This window comes from Tamandua tetradactyla, chromosome 11 (genome assembly GCF_023851605.1).
Source record: "Tamandua tetradactyla isolate mTamTet1 chromosome 11, mTamTet1.pri, whole genome shotgun sequence".
Classification (NCBI taxonomy): Eukaryota; Metazoa; Chordata; class Mammalia; order Pilosa; family Myrmecophagidae; genus Tamandua; species Tamandua tetradactyla.
In genome coordinates, this window is record NC_135337.1 from 81411253 (window position 1) to 81426417 (window position 15165).

General features: G+C 47.5%; 1 protein-coding gene and 1 long non-coding RNA gene across 2 annotated transcripts; one reads left to right on the forward strand and one right to left on the reverse strand.

The window, feature by feature from the left end:
• The first annotated feature begins 259 nt into the window (after positions 1-259).
• On the forward strand, positions 260-3585 carry UQCR11 (ubiquinol-cytochrome c reductase, complex III subunit XI). Its single transcript, XM_077121298.1, has 3 exons — positions 260-391; positions 2638-2781; positions 3422-3585. Exons 1-2 carry the CDS (start codon positions 342-344, stop codon positions 2753-2755), a joined length of 168 nt encoding a protein of 55 aa, XP_076977413.1. The 5' UTR covers positions 260-341; the 3' UTR covers positions 2756-2781; positions 3422-3585.
• A 9408-nt stretch (positions 3586-12993) lies between these two features.
• On the reverse strand, positions 12994-14950 carry LOC143650485 (uncharacterized). Its single transcript, XR_013159577.1, has 2 exons — positions 13999-14950; positions 12994-13290 (listed from the first exon to the last, which is right to left on the reverse strand). It is a non-coding gene; the product is annotated as an uncharacterized LOC143650485 (long non-coding RNA).
• Positions 14951-15165: the final 215 nt, after the last annotated feature.

The following is a 15165-nucleotide window of genomic DNA, read 5'->3' on the forward strand; positions in this document are numbered from 1 at the left end:
TTCCCAACTATGAAGTAGGTATAATGATGTTCTGGGACATGATAGGTGCACGAAGCGACGGACCACACGTTCCGGGTCATATCTGCCCGCAGCCGGAGTCCACTGTGACCGCCCCAGCCGTGGGACGAAACACGGATCAGACGCTCACTTCACCAGGACCGCGTCCCTCAACGACTTCCGATCCTCCCCGGAAGTGACGACCAGTGTCTTCCGGTTCTGCGCACGCATCGGTGGCCGGCTCGGGACCCTTCTGCGCGTGTGCACGCTGTAGTCGCGCCTGCGCAGAGTGGTTGTGCCGTACCGGGGCCAGGGTGACCCTGCGGGCTGCGGAGCGTGGTGCCATGCTGACCAGGTTCCTGAGCCCGCGCTACAGGGAGCTAGCCAAGAGCTGGTGAGCAGCGGCGCCCCAGCACACCCCGCGTCCCCGTCAGTGCGCAGACCTCCGCGTCGCACCTTTATCGCGCCTGGTCCCCGACGGGGAAACTGAGGCACAGAGGGCGGACGCGGCCTGTCCCATGGCTCCTGGTCTGTCTAGCCCCTCCATCCCCGGCCTGCCTTGGTCTCTCTGAGCCTCCGTTTGCCCGTCTCTATTTGGGGATCATCGCAACCCCTTAACGGCGCCCAGCTCCATGACTGTCTCCCTCGGCTACCCCCGAGTTGTCGGGCAGCGTGGCCCCCGGTCCAGCGCCCTCGGCTCAGCTGCTTAGGCCCCAGAGGGAAACCTGTCGGTGCCTGGCTTGGTATTTTCTCGTTTTAGTGATTCCCAGCAAGGCGAGTGAACCGACAGGTGCACCCATCTCTGTCCCCACGTGGGAGGCTGGAAGGGGCTCCCCTCCGGGAGCCGGGATTATGGTGACTCCACCTGGGGCTGGATTGAGTGTTGCAGGGGGTGTCTGGTGTCCACAACTTGGGAAGCGTCTGTCCCCACTCTTGAATACTCTTGGCCTGCCCCAGACAGGGAGAGAGAATCTGGATGGGGGTGAGGTGGGAGGCGATTGGACAGTGGAGTTGGCAGGGACCTTCAAGATGGGAACTCATGGTGGCATTCTACAACCAGCAGTTGTGGATGAAGTGCAGCCTCTCCAACTGCCAGCTCCGGGTTTCCTTGGCATAGCTGGTCTGTGTCTTCTGCGCTCGGACAGAGCACTTGGCTCTTCTTGTCCATGCTTACATTCATTCAAAAAGCAGCTTTTGAACACCTACTATGTGTTCAGCACTGCTTTGGGTGCTGGAGACACCCCAGTGGATGAATCGCAAAATCCTGCCTTCCTCGGCCGACAGTAAACAAGCACGCAAACAAGAACTAGGGTGTATGGCTGCGTAAAATAATAAAAGGGGGGTGGGGATGGAACGCACACAGGGACCTGAGTGTGGAGCCAAGGGCTCTGTCCCGCCATCCTGCTGACTTCAGGAGTCCAGGAAGTAGGTCTCATTCCTTGGAGGCACTGTAGGGTTGTCTGGGACTCAGGACTTGAGAGAGCCTGAGAGTCTTGAGCTCTTCCCCACTGTGATTTGTTTAAGTCCAAGGAGAGTGACTAGGGTGATAGGGGAGTTGGAAGCTGGTCCAGCGAGCCTATTCGCCTAGGAAGGAAGGATCCTCTGATGACTTAGTGACCCACTTGGTGGGAGGAAAGCTTCCTGCTGTATTTGTGGCTCCTCCCCCAGAGCCAGGTTCTGACTCTGCTGAAGCCGAAACTGAGTTGTATGGGTGGTGAGGGGGAACTTGGCCAGAACTCAGAGAGTTGGGGGGCAACTTGGGGTAGGGTGGGAGGGTTTGCTCATCCCCCTCCCCCACTCCGGCAGATGTGGAAACAGGCCCTTCTACCTCCTCAGTAAACTCAGCAAGACTGGGACCCAGGTTCAAATTCTAACCCTGCACTAGCCAGCCAGTAACGGAACCTGTAATAGTTATCTATTGCTACATAACAAACGATCACCACATTTAGCAGCCTAAAACTACAAACATCCATATCTTGTAGTTCCTGTGGGTCCGGGATTCAGGCATGGCTTGGCTGGGTCCTTTGCTCAGCGTCTCCCACAAAGCTGCAAGTAGGCTGTTTGCCAGGACTGCAGTCTTAGCCAAAGGCCTGACTGGCTCACTCACCAGGCTGTCAGTAGAATTCAGTTTCTTGCTGGCTGGAGGTCACCCTCAGTTCTCTGCTGCTTGGGCCCCTCCATAGGACGGGTCACAGCATGATAGCCAGCTTCCCCCAGAGTGAGCAAGGGCACCCACAATGGAAGCCACAGTCTTTATAACCTCAGTTTAGAAGTGACATCCCATCACTTCTGCGTATTCCATTCATTAGCAGCGAGTCATGATGTCCTGCTTGCCCTCAAGGGGAGGGGAGCACACAAGGCCGGTGAACACCAGGTGAGAGTCCTTGGGGCCATCCAATATGTAAGCAGAACAGGGAGGAGTTGTGTTGTTAGGCGTGGCTGCCTTGGGGCATTTCCCGGGGCACTCATGGGCCTGGCATCCCTGTTCCAAGCCCCGGCTCCCTGGTGGGCTGACAGTGGGGACAGGTGCTATATTGGTTTTGAGCTTCATCATCATTTGTCTTATGACCATAGCTCTGGGCGGCATTGGGCTGTGGGGGGGGGGATTCTTGAACCTGACCACCCACCTTTCTCTTGCAGGATTCCCACAGCAGGCATGTGGGGCGCTGTGGGTGCCGTGGGGCTGGTGTGGGCCACAGACTGGCGACTAGTCCTGGACTGGGTGCCTTACATCAATGGCAAATTTAAGAAGGACTAGTTAACCACCCCCTGCAGTCCTCTTTGGTAAGTTTTGGCAGCCACGTTCATTTTGGTGGTGCTTTGTGCTGCCTGTGGGCAAACCACGATTCCTACCTGGCAGGGGGTGGGTTTCTACCCGGCGGCAGTTGCGGGGCTTCTGGGGCAGGCAGGCAGCAGTCAGGAGTGGGCTTTGCAGGCACCACCCGGCCCTACCCTGCTCCACTTGTGTGACCAGGGAGGGGGCACTGTCCCTCCCAGCTCCCATCCTTCCGTGTCCCTGTGCCGCGCCCTAGCCCTGGGCGGCGCGGGGAGCCCCATTCTACAGACACGAGTGCTCCCTTGCTGGCAGGGCTGCCACAAGCGGGAGCAAGTTCTTAGATTTATTTGCCGAGTTTTCCAGCTGCACTTTGCTTGCTTCGTTAGCTCACTGGCTCACGTGACCATCCTGCTTGGGGACGGTGCTGCTTGGAATCTTAGACCCAGGCCCCCACAGCTCCTACAAGAGAGCTGGATTTCAGCCTGGGCTATCTGCCTGCCCGTCTGTTCCTCCTCCCTAAGAGACATGAGCCTAGAGCCTCTGCTGTTTTGGCAGCTCTGACGGGCCGGGGTGCCCGGGCCCTGGTCACGCAGCCAGCCATGTGTGGGAGAGACGGTTCCTTCACCCTGCCTTCCCGCCCCCTTCCAGGTATCTGATGGAGACGCCTTCGCCCATCTTGGTATGTCCTGCACCAGCCAAAGCCCCCAGGATGGACGTCTAGGAAGTCCACAGACTACCTAAGATTGTTTATGTTTCTGACAATAGCGTTGATGTGTTAATGCACACAGCATTAAACCTCACTGGGAAACCTGCCCCTGCCTGGCTGCTGGTCGTGCTCATCGCTCACCAACTTCTACAGAAGGCTGGGTGCCTTGGGTGAGCCCGCGGTTTTTTCAGAGTCAAGCTTCTGTGAATCTCGAAGAGTTTTCCAGTGACGTGCAGAGGTTATGTAATCATTTAAAATGTTTATTGAGTAGCTTGTGCACAGTGCATTAGTTTCCCTTTTACCGTGTTACCAAGCTGTTCCATAATTCAGTTGCTTGAAAGAAACTTATGATTTCACAATCACTGTGAATCAGAATTTTGGGATTAGCTTGGCAGGGTCTAGCTCAGAGTCTGCCCTGGGGTTGCAGTCAGCACATCACCCAGTGCTGCCTCGCTGAAGGCTTGAGGGGAGTGGGAGACCTTTCCATGGTGCTGCCTGAGGCACCTCCCGGCAAGCTGGCCAGCATCCCCCAGTGCATGTGTCCTGTGAGGGAACTAGAAGGAAACCCCAGTGCCTTTTATGCTTTGCCCTCAAGTCGCACCCCATCCCCTCCTCCATATGCTGTTCTTTAGAAACAAGTCACTGAGTCCAGCTCCATTACGGGGAGGCAGATTAAGCTCATGTGATTTGAAGGGAGGGATGTCAAAGAATCTGCAGACACTTTAAACCATCATGTGGGGTACAAAAATGAACACGTACAAAAGGGAACGTGGTGGGTCTCAGTTGGCTGTGGGTACATAACAAAGTACCCCAAACTGGGTGGCATAAAACAACAGGAATTGTTGGTCCAATAACTTGAGGCCAGAAATCTGAAAACCAGGTATCAGCAGGGCTGACATTTCTAGGGGAGGGTCCTTCCTTGTCCCTCCTGGCTGCTGCTGGTGGCTGGCCAGCCTCGGTGTCCTCGCCATGTACATGCTTCACTGCAGTCTCTGCCTTCAGTGTACGTGGCCTTCCCACCTGTGTCCACATTTCCTCCTCTAGGGAAAGCAGCCATATGGGACTAGGGACCACCCTGGCCCAACATGGCCTCCTCCATACTGAACCACATCTCCAAATAAGGGCCGGGCAGCCAGCCCCCAACATGGTGCCCTCACCCCCTTCTCCAGCTCTTGCCAAGTTCTTGGAAATTCTCTTGGCAGCATTCTTTGCACAAATAAGCACGTTTTTGAAAGTAGGTACTTTAACACACATTCGCTACCTGCTTTATTCTGTGCATGTTTTTTTCACAGGATCTAATCTGGGGCCATTCCACTTCAGTAAATATGGACCCTCCTCATTTGTGAAGAGGTTGCCTAGAATTCCAGCATTAACTAAAATGCCTATTTTAGTAATTACTATTACTATTAACTACTGCTATAGAAGGAGTTCATTTGCTATTATGATGGCGTCCTTGTTAAGTTTTCACACGTATATGAATACCTCTGTCAGATAAATACCCCTAAGTGGAATTGTGAGATAAACAAGTTACTCTCAAAGTTTTTTTTTTCAATATTTTTATTGAGAAATCTTCACACACATACAGCCCATCCATAGTATATAGTCAGTGGTTCACAGTATCATTACATCATTGTATATTCATCAGTATGATCATTTTTAGAACATTTGCATCACTCCAGAAAAAGAACTCATACATCCCATACCCGTTACCCCCTCTCTCATTGACCACCAGTATTTCAGTCTACGCAATTTTTTACCCTTTTTCTCCCCCCTATTATTTATCTAATTTTTAATCCTTTTTTTTTAAAACTCATCTGTCCATACCCTGGATATAAGGAGCATCAGACACAAGGTTTTCACAATCATGTGGTCACATTTTAAAAACAGTATCATTATACAGTTGTCTTCAAGAATTAAGGCTACTGGAACACAGTTCAGTTGTTTCAGGTATATCCCTCCAGCCACTCCAGTACACTATAAAATAAGAAGGGATATCTATATAATGTGTAAGAATAACCTCCAGGATAACCTCTCAGCCACTGAAACTTTATTTTGTCTCATTTCTCTCTTCCCCCTTTGGCTTTCTCAATCCCATGATGCCAGGTCCCAATTCATGCCTGGGGGTCATGCTCACACTGGGGGCCAGGGTGGGGCAGTGTGTTCACCTGCTGAGTTGGCTTGGAGAGACATTTAAAGAAGAATGTCTTAACTCACAGCCGTACCACCTCCATGGACTCCTGCCCCAGCTTCTTGCAGTCAGTGCCAACTGTTCTTCCACTGCACTCTTGGGCTGCCAGGATGGTAGGGTGCCACACTGGAGCCTGAAGCAAATGGAGAGGCATGGCCCCTTTTATGCAGGTTAATGGTTTTAACGAAAATATTATAGCTGAGTTTGCTTCCATTAAAGCGAGAAAAGTAAAATCCTAATAAATTCTGTTTGGAGTATAGATCAGTATTTATGCTTAAGGTAATGCTTCAAATGGGATACCATTTCATACCCCACACACCCACTAGAACAACCATTATTTTAAAAAAACAAAATAAGCAATGATGAGGATGTGGAGAGAAAGGAACCCTCAGGCACTGTTGGTGGGAATGCAAAATGGCCCAGCTGTGGTGGCAATTCTACTTGTGGGTTTAGACCCAGAAGAACTGAATGCAGGGACTTGAACAGATGACCAGCGTCATCACAGCATTTTTCAGTTGCTAAGAGGTCGAAACAACCCAAGTGTCCATCAACCAGTGAGCATGGTTTAGCCGCACCATGGAATGTTATTCAGCACCAAAAAAGGAAGTTCTGATATACACAACATTGAAAATACAATACTGAGAAAAAGAAGCCAGGCATAAAAGGACAAATATTGTATGGCTCCACACACCTGCAATATCTGGAATAGGCCAATTCACAACAATAGAAAGTGGATTAGAGGTAACCAGGGGCCTAGGCAATGCGGAGTCATTGCTTGCTGGCCACAGAGGTGCTGGTTGGGGGTGATGAGAAAGTCGTGGCGATGGACAGTGGAGATGGTGGCACAATATTGTGAATGTTATCAACACGACTGCATTGTGTTCTTGAACGTGGTTAGAATGGAAAATTTTACGTGGTTTCTATGTTGTCACAATTAAAAAACAACAATGAAAACTAGAGCCCAGGCCTAAAAAAAAAAAGTCTTAATATATCTACTTTCAATCTTTTGACACTGTTTAGACTAATGATCTGGAAAAAACTTAGCTGCTAAAAAGTATGTAAAAACATACTGAGGGGCACGTGTTCACCCTTTTGGTTCGGCACTACAAGGTCAGGATTTTGACATTTTCTTCATCATGGCCTTTGGGCATTTTTAAAAAAAAATTGCACTGAAGCATCAGGTGGGGTTGGTGATTGAGCTTTTTGGAGCATTCTATAACTGTGTGGGCCGTGTAGTCCCACCTGATTTATTCTGCAGTTATTTCCAAATAAATCCTAAACGTCCTGTTCTTTCACTCTTAAGTACCTCAGCACGCGTCTCAAAAATAAATTTTGGGGAGATTGAGGCAAGATGGCAGCTTAGTGAGTTGTGGAATCTAGTTGGTCCTCCAGAGCAGCTAGTAAATAGCCAGGAACAGTACAGAACAACTGCCGGGGAGACATCAGTGACTGGACACACAGCGAACACCAGTCTGGACAAGCTGGACCAGCTGTGACCCCACACAGAACTGTAAGTCCCACAAGCAACTTCCCCATGGGCAGGGCAGCCTGGTTCCCCTGAGGGGAAAGGGAAGAGGCTTTACTAGCAGCAGGGGTTTGGCTTAACTAAGCTCCAAATGCAGAATTAATTAACAAATTCTGACTACTGAAAATAGGCCCCCAGCTCAGATAAACCTTGAATAATAGCTAAAGGTACTAGGAGTCTTTGCCTGGGCAAGACAGGACAGGGCTGATGGTGGTGGTGGTGGTGGTGGGGTGTTTTGGATCAGACAGTACAAAATACTTGAAAAGGGCTGGATCCTTTTAAAAAAAAAAAAAAAATGGGAGCACATAGAGCCTGGAGATACATAGAGCAACATACTAACTTAAGCTCTTGATTAACAAACCCAAGGAATGGGGGTTCCTGCTCGGAAAAGGATTTTTTTTTTTGCTCCTAACAGCTGCATATATAGCTCATCAGATAGAACTGCATAACAGTTCATTAGCTAAAACTGCAAACCTTTTCAGGCTCCAACTGCCCAAGGCAAGAGCTGAATTAAGCTTGTCTGAGAGACAGAGTGGCTGCTCAGGTGAAAGGAGTTAATTCCCTGGAGGCTGTGCCTTCCCCAGGCAGGGGTGAGGTTCAGTTTAAGTGGAATTCCTTCCCCAAGGAATTCAAACCCCTGGGATTGGAAAACTGAAGCAATTAAAGCCAGCCTACAACTTCTTCTCTCAACCATGCCCCCAGCAAGGAAAGTTTGCTGAAGTTAAAGGCACCGTATCACTTTATGCTGGTGGGAAGCCTCAGGCAGGCAAGCACCACATACTAAGCAGGACACAAAAAACAGAATCTAGAGGCTTCACCTGCAGGGAAAACTGATGCAGGTGACTCCTGGAAAGTCCAGTCTGGGAAAATCTGACTGGGGTTTATAAAATCTGAGTAGACCCTCCTAAAAAAAACAAAAACAAAAGGCAAGGCAAGGCAAGAAACAGAAAAACAAAAACTGAGCAATTCTGATCAGTTGAATGGAACCTATGCTAGAGGTCTAGAATAAGCTGAACTGAATGTCAAAGAACAGAGAACAAAGCCATGCAGCAAGAAAATCCTAGGTAAAAGAGCAAAAACAATCTTCAGAATAAATTAATGAAGGAAATCAAACACCTAGATGCCAGCAAAAAAATAAGTCATACTAGGAAAGTCAAAGATATGGCCCAGTCAAAGGAACAGCAAAAACAAGGAAAGCCCAATAAACTATGTGTGGATTTCTCAGTAGAAAACATGGAGGTGAGAAGGCAGTGGTTTGATATATTTAAGATTGTAAAAGAGAAAAACTGTCAACCAAGAATTCTATATCCAGCAAAACTGTCCTTCAAAAACGAGGGGGAAGAAAGGAACTCACATTCATAAATGACAGCTATTCATTTTGATTAATTCTGTAACTTTCTCTAAGTAAACATGGCATGTATCTTCAAGTCGGCCCGTGTGACAGTTATGTAAAATTTTATTCTGAATTTTTATTGCAAAATGCACATTTTAACTTAAAATTTTAAAAAAATGATGGACAGGCCACGGTGGCTCAGTGGCAGAGTTCTCGCCTGACATGCTGGAGACCTGGGTTTGCTTCCCAGTGCCTGCCCATGCAAAAAAAATTTTTTTTTAATGAGGGGGGAATTAAAAACCTTTTCAGAGAAACAATCATTGAGAGAATTTGTGACCAAGAGACCAGCTCTGCAAGAAACACTAAAGAGAGCACTAGAGGCAGATAGGAAAAGGCAGGAGAGAGAGGTGTGGAGAAGTATAGAAATGAAGACTATCAGTGAAGGTAAAAAGAGAAGAACAATTAGATATGACAGAAAATCAAAAAGGCAAAATGGTAGAAGTACTGCCTTTACAGTAATAACACTAAATGTTAATGGATTAAACTCCCCAATCAAAAGACGCAGACTGGCAGAATGGATTAAAAAAACAAGACCCATCTATATGCCGTTTATAAACCCAAGACTCATTTTAAACCCAAGGACAAAAACAGGTTGAAAATGAAAGCTTAGGAAAAGACATTTCATGCAAACAACAATCAGAAAAGAGCAGGAGTAGCTATACTAATATCCAACAAATTAAACTTCAAATGTAAAACAATTAAAAGAGACAAAGAAGGGTACTATGTATTAATAAAAGGAACAATTCAACAAGAAGACATAACAATCATAAATATTTATGCACAAGAAGACATAACAATCATAAATATTAGGCAATCATAAACAGTGCTCCAAAATACATGAGGCAAACACCAACAACACTGAAAAGAGAAACAGACACCTCTACCATAATAGTTGGAGACTTCGATTCCCCAGTCTCATCAATGTACAGAACATCTAGACAGAGAATCTGTAAACAAACAGGAAATTTGAATAATACAATAAACAGACTAAACAGACATTTATAGAACATTACACCCCACAACAGCAGGATACACCTTGCCTATGGATCATTCTCAAAGGTAGACCATATACAGGGTCATAAAGCAAGTCTCAATAAATTTTAAAAGATTGAAATCATACAAAACACTTTCTTAGATCATAAAGGAATGAAGATGGAAATCAATAACAGGCAGAAGGTCAGAAAATTCACAATATATGGAGGCTCAACAACACATTCTTTAACACCCCGTGGGTCAAGGAAGAAATTACAAGAGAAATCAGTAAATATCTCGAGGCAGATGAAAATAAAAACACAACATATTAAAATTTATGGGATGCAGCAAAAGCAGTGCTAAGAAGGAAATTTATTGCCTATATCAAAATAGAAGAAAGAGCAAAAATGGAGGAATTAACTGTTCACTTCGAAGAACTAGAGAAAGAACACCATACTAACCCCAAGGCAAGCAAAAGGAAAAAAAATAACGAAGAGTAGAGCAGAAATAAATGAAATTGAGAACATGAAAACAATCGAGAAAATCAACAAAACCAGAAGTTGGTTCTTTGAGAAAATCGATAAAATTGATGGACCTTTAGCAAGGGGTGACAAAAAGAAAAAGAGGATGCAAATAAATAAAATCAGAAATGGAAGAAGAAACATAAACACTGACCCCATGAAAATAAAGGAAGTAATGACAGGATACTATATGCTGATAAACTAGACAATGTGCATGAAATGGACAACTTCCTAGAAAGGCATAAACAACCAACATTGACTCGAGAAGAAATAGATGACCTCAACAAACCAATCACAAGTAGAGACTGAATCAGTTATCAAGAAGCTCCCCAAAAAGAAAAGTCCAGGACCAGATGGCTTCACATGTGAATTCTACCAAGCATGCAAGAAAGAATTATTACCAATCCTGCTCAAACTCTTCAAAAAAAATTGAAGAGGAGGGAAGCCAACATCACCCTCATACCAAAACCAGACAAAGATACTACAAGAATAGAAAATTACAGACCAATCTCTCTAATGAATATAGTTGCAAAAATCCTCAACAAAATTCTTGCAAATTGAATCCAGCAGCACATTAAAAGAATTATACACCATGTCCAAATGGGATTTATTCCAGGAATGAAGGATGTTTCAACATAAGAAAATCAATTAATGTAGTACACCAGATCAACAAATCACAGCAGAAAAACACATGATCATCTCAATTGATGCAGAAAAGGCATGTGACAAAATTCAACATCCTTTCTTGAAGAAAACACTTCAAAGGATGGGAATAGAAGGGAACTTCCTCAACATGATAAAGGGAATATGTGAAAATTCCACAGCTAACATCATCCTTAATGGGGGGAAGACTGAAAGCTTTCCCCCTAAGATCAGAAACAAGATAAAGATGTCCACTGTCACCACTGTTATTCAACATTGTGTTGGAAATTCTAGCCAGAGCAATTAGCCAAGAAAAAGAAATACAAGGCACCCAAATTAGAAAGGAAGAAGTACAACTTCCATTGTTCGCAGGTGATATACTGTATGTCCAAAACCCCGAGAAATCCACAGCAAAGCTACTGGAGCTAATAAATGAGTACAGCAGAGTGGCAGGGTACAAGATCAACACTAAAAAATCTGTAGTGTTTCTATACACTAGTATTGAGCAATCTGAGGAGGAAATCAAGAAAAAATCCATTTACAGTTACAACCAAAAGAATAAAATATTTAGGCATAAATTCAACTACAGATACAAAAGATCTACCCAGAGAAAACTACAAGAAATCGCTAAAAGAAATCACAGGAGATCTAAATAAATGGAAGACCATACTGTGTTCATGGATTGGAAGACTAAACATAGTTAAGATGTCAATTCTACCTAGATCAATTTATAGATTCAGTGCAATACCAATTAAAATCCCCAACAATTACTTTGCAAAAACAGAAAAACCAATAACCAAATTTATTTGGAAGGGCAGGGTACTAATAGCTAAAATGATAGCTAATAGCTAAAATGATAGCTAAAAATATTTTGGGAAAGAAAAATGAAGTGGGAGGTCACACTACTTTGAGGTATATTATGAAGCTACAGTGGTCAAAACAACATGGTACTGGCATAAAGATGGATATACTGACCGATGGAATCGAACAGAGTATTCAGATAAAGACCCTCTCATCTGTGGACAATTTATCTTTGATAAGGCAGTCAAGCAAACTTACCTGGAACAGAGAAGCCTCTTCAATAAATGGTGCTTGGAGAACTGGATGTCCATATGCAAAAGAATGAAAGAGGATCCATATCTCACACCTTATACAAAAATTAACTCAAAATAGATCAAAGACCTAAACATTAGAGCTAAGACCATAAAACTTTTTGAAGAAAATGTGGGGAAATATCTTATAAACTTGTAATAGGAGGCGGTTTCCTAGATCTTATACGAGCAAAGCACGAGCACTGAAGAAAGAAATAGATTAATGGGAACCCCGCAAAATTAAACAGTTTTGTGCATCAAAGTACTTTGTCAAGAAACTAAAAAGGCAGCCTACACAATGGGAGACAATATTTGGAAACCACGTACCAGATAAGGGTTTAGTATCCAGAATATATAAAGAAATTCTTCAACTCAAGAACAAAAAGACAAACAGCCCAGTTTTAAAATGGGCAAAAGACATGAACAGACACTTCTCAGAAGAGGAAATACAAATGGCTAAAAGGCACATGAAAAGATGATCAACTTCACTGCTAGTAGGGAAATGGAAATCAAAACCACAATGAGATATCATCTCACACCCACTAGAATGGCCATTATTTAAAAACCAGAAAACGATAAGTTCATGAGAAGATGTGGAGAAAGGGGCACATTTATCCACTGTTGCTGCCCTGAGTAAAGGAATTTTAGTTTCAAGGTGCAAAGTGCGAGAAAGTCAACCCGACCTAGCCAAAACAGGAGAGGGGTGGACAGAAATATGCCCAGTCGGTCGGCTTTTTTTGTGCTGCACATCTGGGTGTCCATACCTGCTGATTCCACCACCACAAGTGCCTGCCCCATACCTCCTGCCCTACTCAGTTCTGATGTCTCATCCATCTGGCCAGACTCCTAGCTGTCACCACAAAAGGCTGGAGGCCCCTCTCTGGGCCCCGCCCCCATCGCCACACATTTTTGGGGTTCCTGCCCGTTTCCCTAAGAGCCCCACTGGGCTGTGGCTGTCCCCTTGTCTCCAAACAGGCAGCACACCCAGGTGTTTGCTGACTGCCCGCAGGAGTGGTGAAGGCCAGTCTCCCTTACACTCATGGTCTCTTAAGTTTTCCCTCCTCGCCCAAACAGTCACTCACAGGGAAGTCAGTTCTTTCTGTTTTAAGTCAACATTATTGACTTACATCAGTATGGTGTAATTTATATAAAAATAACATGCACCCATTTTTCCTTCTCTGGAACTTTATGGAAGCCACTTTATTTTCATCTCTATTGGCTGTTCACTACAAAAGTAGTATGGTGGGTGTTGGTTGGTGGCTTGTGCAGAAAAGTGCTCCTGCAGCAGGCCCCAGACTGCTATCCTGGGAAGGGGCCACGCTCAAGCTTGGTCTTTGGCTGCATCTGGGAACCCGGATTCTGGAGAGTTCCATTCCCCTGGCTGATGGGGGGGGGCCTCCCTGCACCTTGCCTCTGTGTGCAAACAATGTGCTTTATGCTGACTTGACACCTGCTGTCCTTCCAGGTCTGGATCTGGGTCTGTGCCAAGCAGAGGTGCTCATGTGACCAGACCCAATAAAAACCCCAGATGCTGGGTCTCTAAGAGCTTCCCTGGGAGACGGTGCCTCACAGGAGCTGTCCCCACTTGCTGCTGGGGAAACTGAGCCCGTCCTTTGCAACTGCATAGGGAGAGGATGCCGGAAGCTTCTGCCTGTCTCCCCTGGACCCAGCCCCACATGCTTGTCCCCTCTGCTGACTGTGCTCCAGGTCCTTTTGCTGTGATGAACCACAGCTGTGAGGACAACTGTCTGCCGAGCCTGGGAGTCCTCCTAGAGAATCCCAAACCTGGTAGTGATCTTGGGATCCCCTGGCACAGGGCGTTTAATACACTCCAAACCTCTTTCAGACTGGTTTCACCAATTACAGTGAACTGTATATTTTTGTAACTATACTTTATAAATTAAATGAAACCGTACACCTTGGAAGAACCCACATCCCACAGTACAGTGTGGCCCTCTACAAAAGGCCAGAATTCTGAGCAGGAGCATGACCTTGAAACCTGGCTCAGGCTTGACCCCTGGCAGGGAGAAGCTGGATACCCCCACCACCTGCACAGCATGATGGCAGCTTGTGCAGGGTGCCCATTGGCCACTCTACCTACATGAGGCTGCCCTGTCCACCCAGAAAGCGCCTCTGGAAACCCACGAGGGGACAAGGGACGTGAGGAATTCTGTAAGTCTTCTTTACCTGGTCACTCTACAACAGGTAAAGGAAGCCTTTGTTTTTCCTGGGTTTTGGGCTCAGGACTCGCCTCTGTCTTGAGTAGGAGTCTGAGGGCACCAGGACAAGACAACTACAGGAGAAAACAGGTGTGCCCGGCATCTCCTGCTTCTGGACGTCCACCCCAGACCCCAGGCTTCCTGCCTGGGACCCTCCATCCGTGCCCCCGGCCCCTCACGTCCTCCGTCACTCATTTAGGACATAGCAGCGAACCACGCTAGAACAGGCCAATCGGTAGGTCCAGTCCCCTCGAGGCACAGGCCACAGCTCTGACCACTCATTGAGCAACTTCTTCAGCACCTGTCCGGGCAGGCCAGGTTCTGCCCTCCGGGAGCAACGCAGTCAGCGAAGGGCCTGAGGTGGCGGAGGCAAGATTCCCTAGGAGGTTCTTGGAACCCTCCAGGCTAAGGATGGTGGCAATACTAGGGTGCAGACGCGAGACAAAACAGGTCACACTCCTGGTTTTGAGGTGTCGGAGAGCAAGAGGTGGGATTGGGGGGGGATGAAAATGGGGTCATCCACAATGCCCTCCAGATTTGCAGATCAGGTAGGTGGCTGGAGTGGAGGTCCGGGCACAGGAAGGGGGGCCGAACTAGGGCGGGAAGACGGGAAGGCCGGGCTGTGGGACGAGGGTCTCCGGCATAAGGGGGCGCGCTGGGGGCTCCGATTCCGAAGAGGCCCCTCCTACTCCCACGGTTCTTCCACACGGGTCCGAAATTACCTGTCCTGCGCATGCGCACAGCCGCGCAGGTACCCCGCATCCGCCAAGGGAGGGCCATGGAAAGCAGAGGGCCCCGGAGGCGGCTTGTGAGGCCAGCTGCCTGCTCGCACTGCCCAGACGCAACCCGACGGCGCCGCGAGGTCCAGGGCGCGAAGGCCAGGAGCGCAGCTGCAGTCCCACAAACTGGCAGGACGAGCGCGCAAGGTAGGCGCGTGTTGGCAAGACGAGAGCGTAGGCGCGCATGACACGCCGCTGGCGGCTCCGCCCAGCCCGCGCGCTGATTGGCCCTTGGCGCCGGGAGGTGGGGCCTGGAGCAGCGACTGCTCAAAAGGGCCCCACGCGGGCGGGTGGGCGGAGCGCGCCCCCCGAGCGGGGTTGGCGAGCACGGGGAGGGGGCCAGGAGGGCGGCAAAG

Bases quoted from the DNA above. Each gene is read 5' to 3' on its own strand.
- UQCR11 (XM_077121298.1), top strand. From the start codon at position 342: ATGCTGACCAGGTTCCTGAGCCCGCGCTACAGGGAGCTAGCCAAGAGC. The intron at 392-2,637 runs GTGAGCAGCGGC...TTTCTCTTGCAG, and splicing joins AGGGAGCTAGCCAAGAGCTG to GATTCCCACAGCAGGCATGT.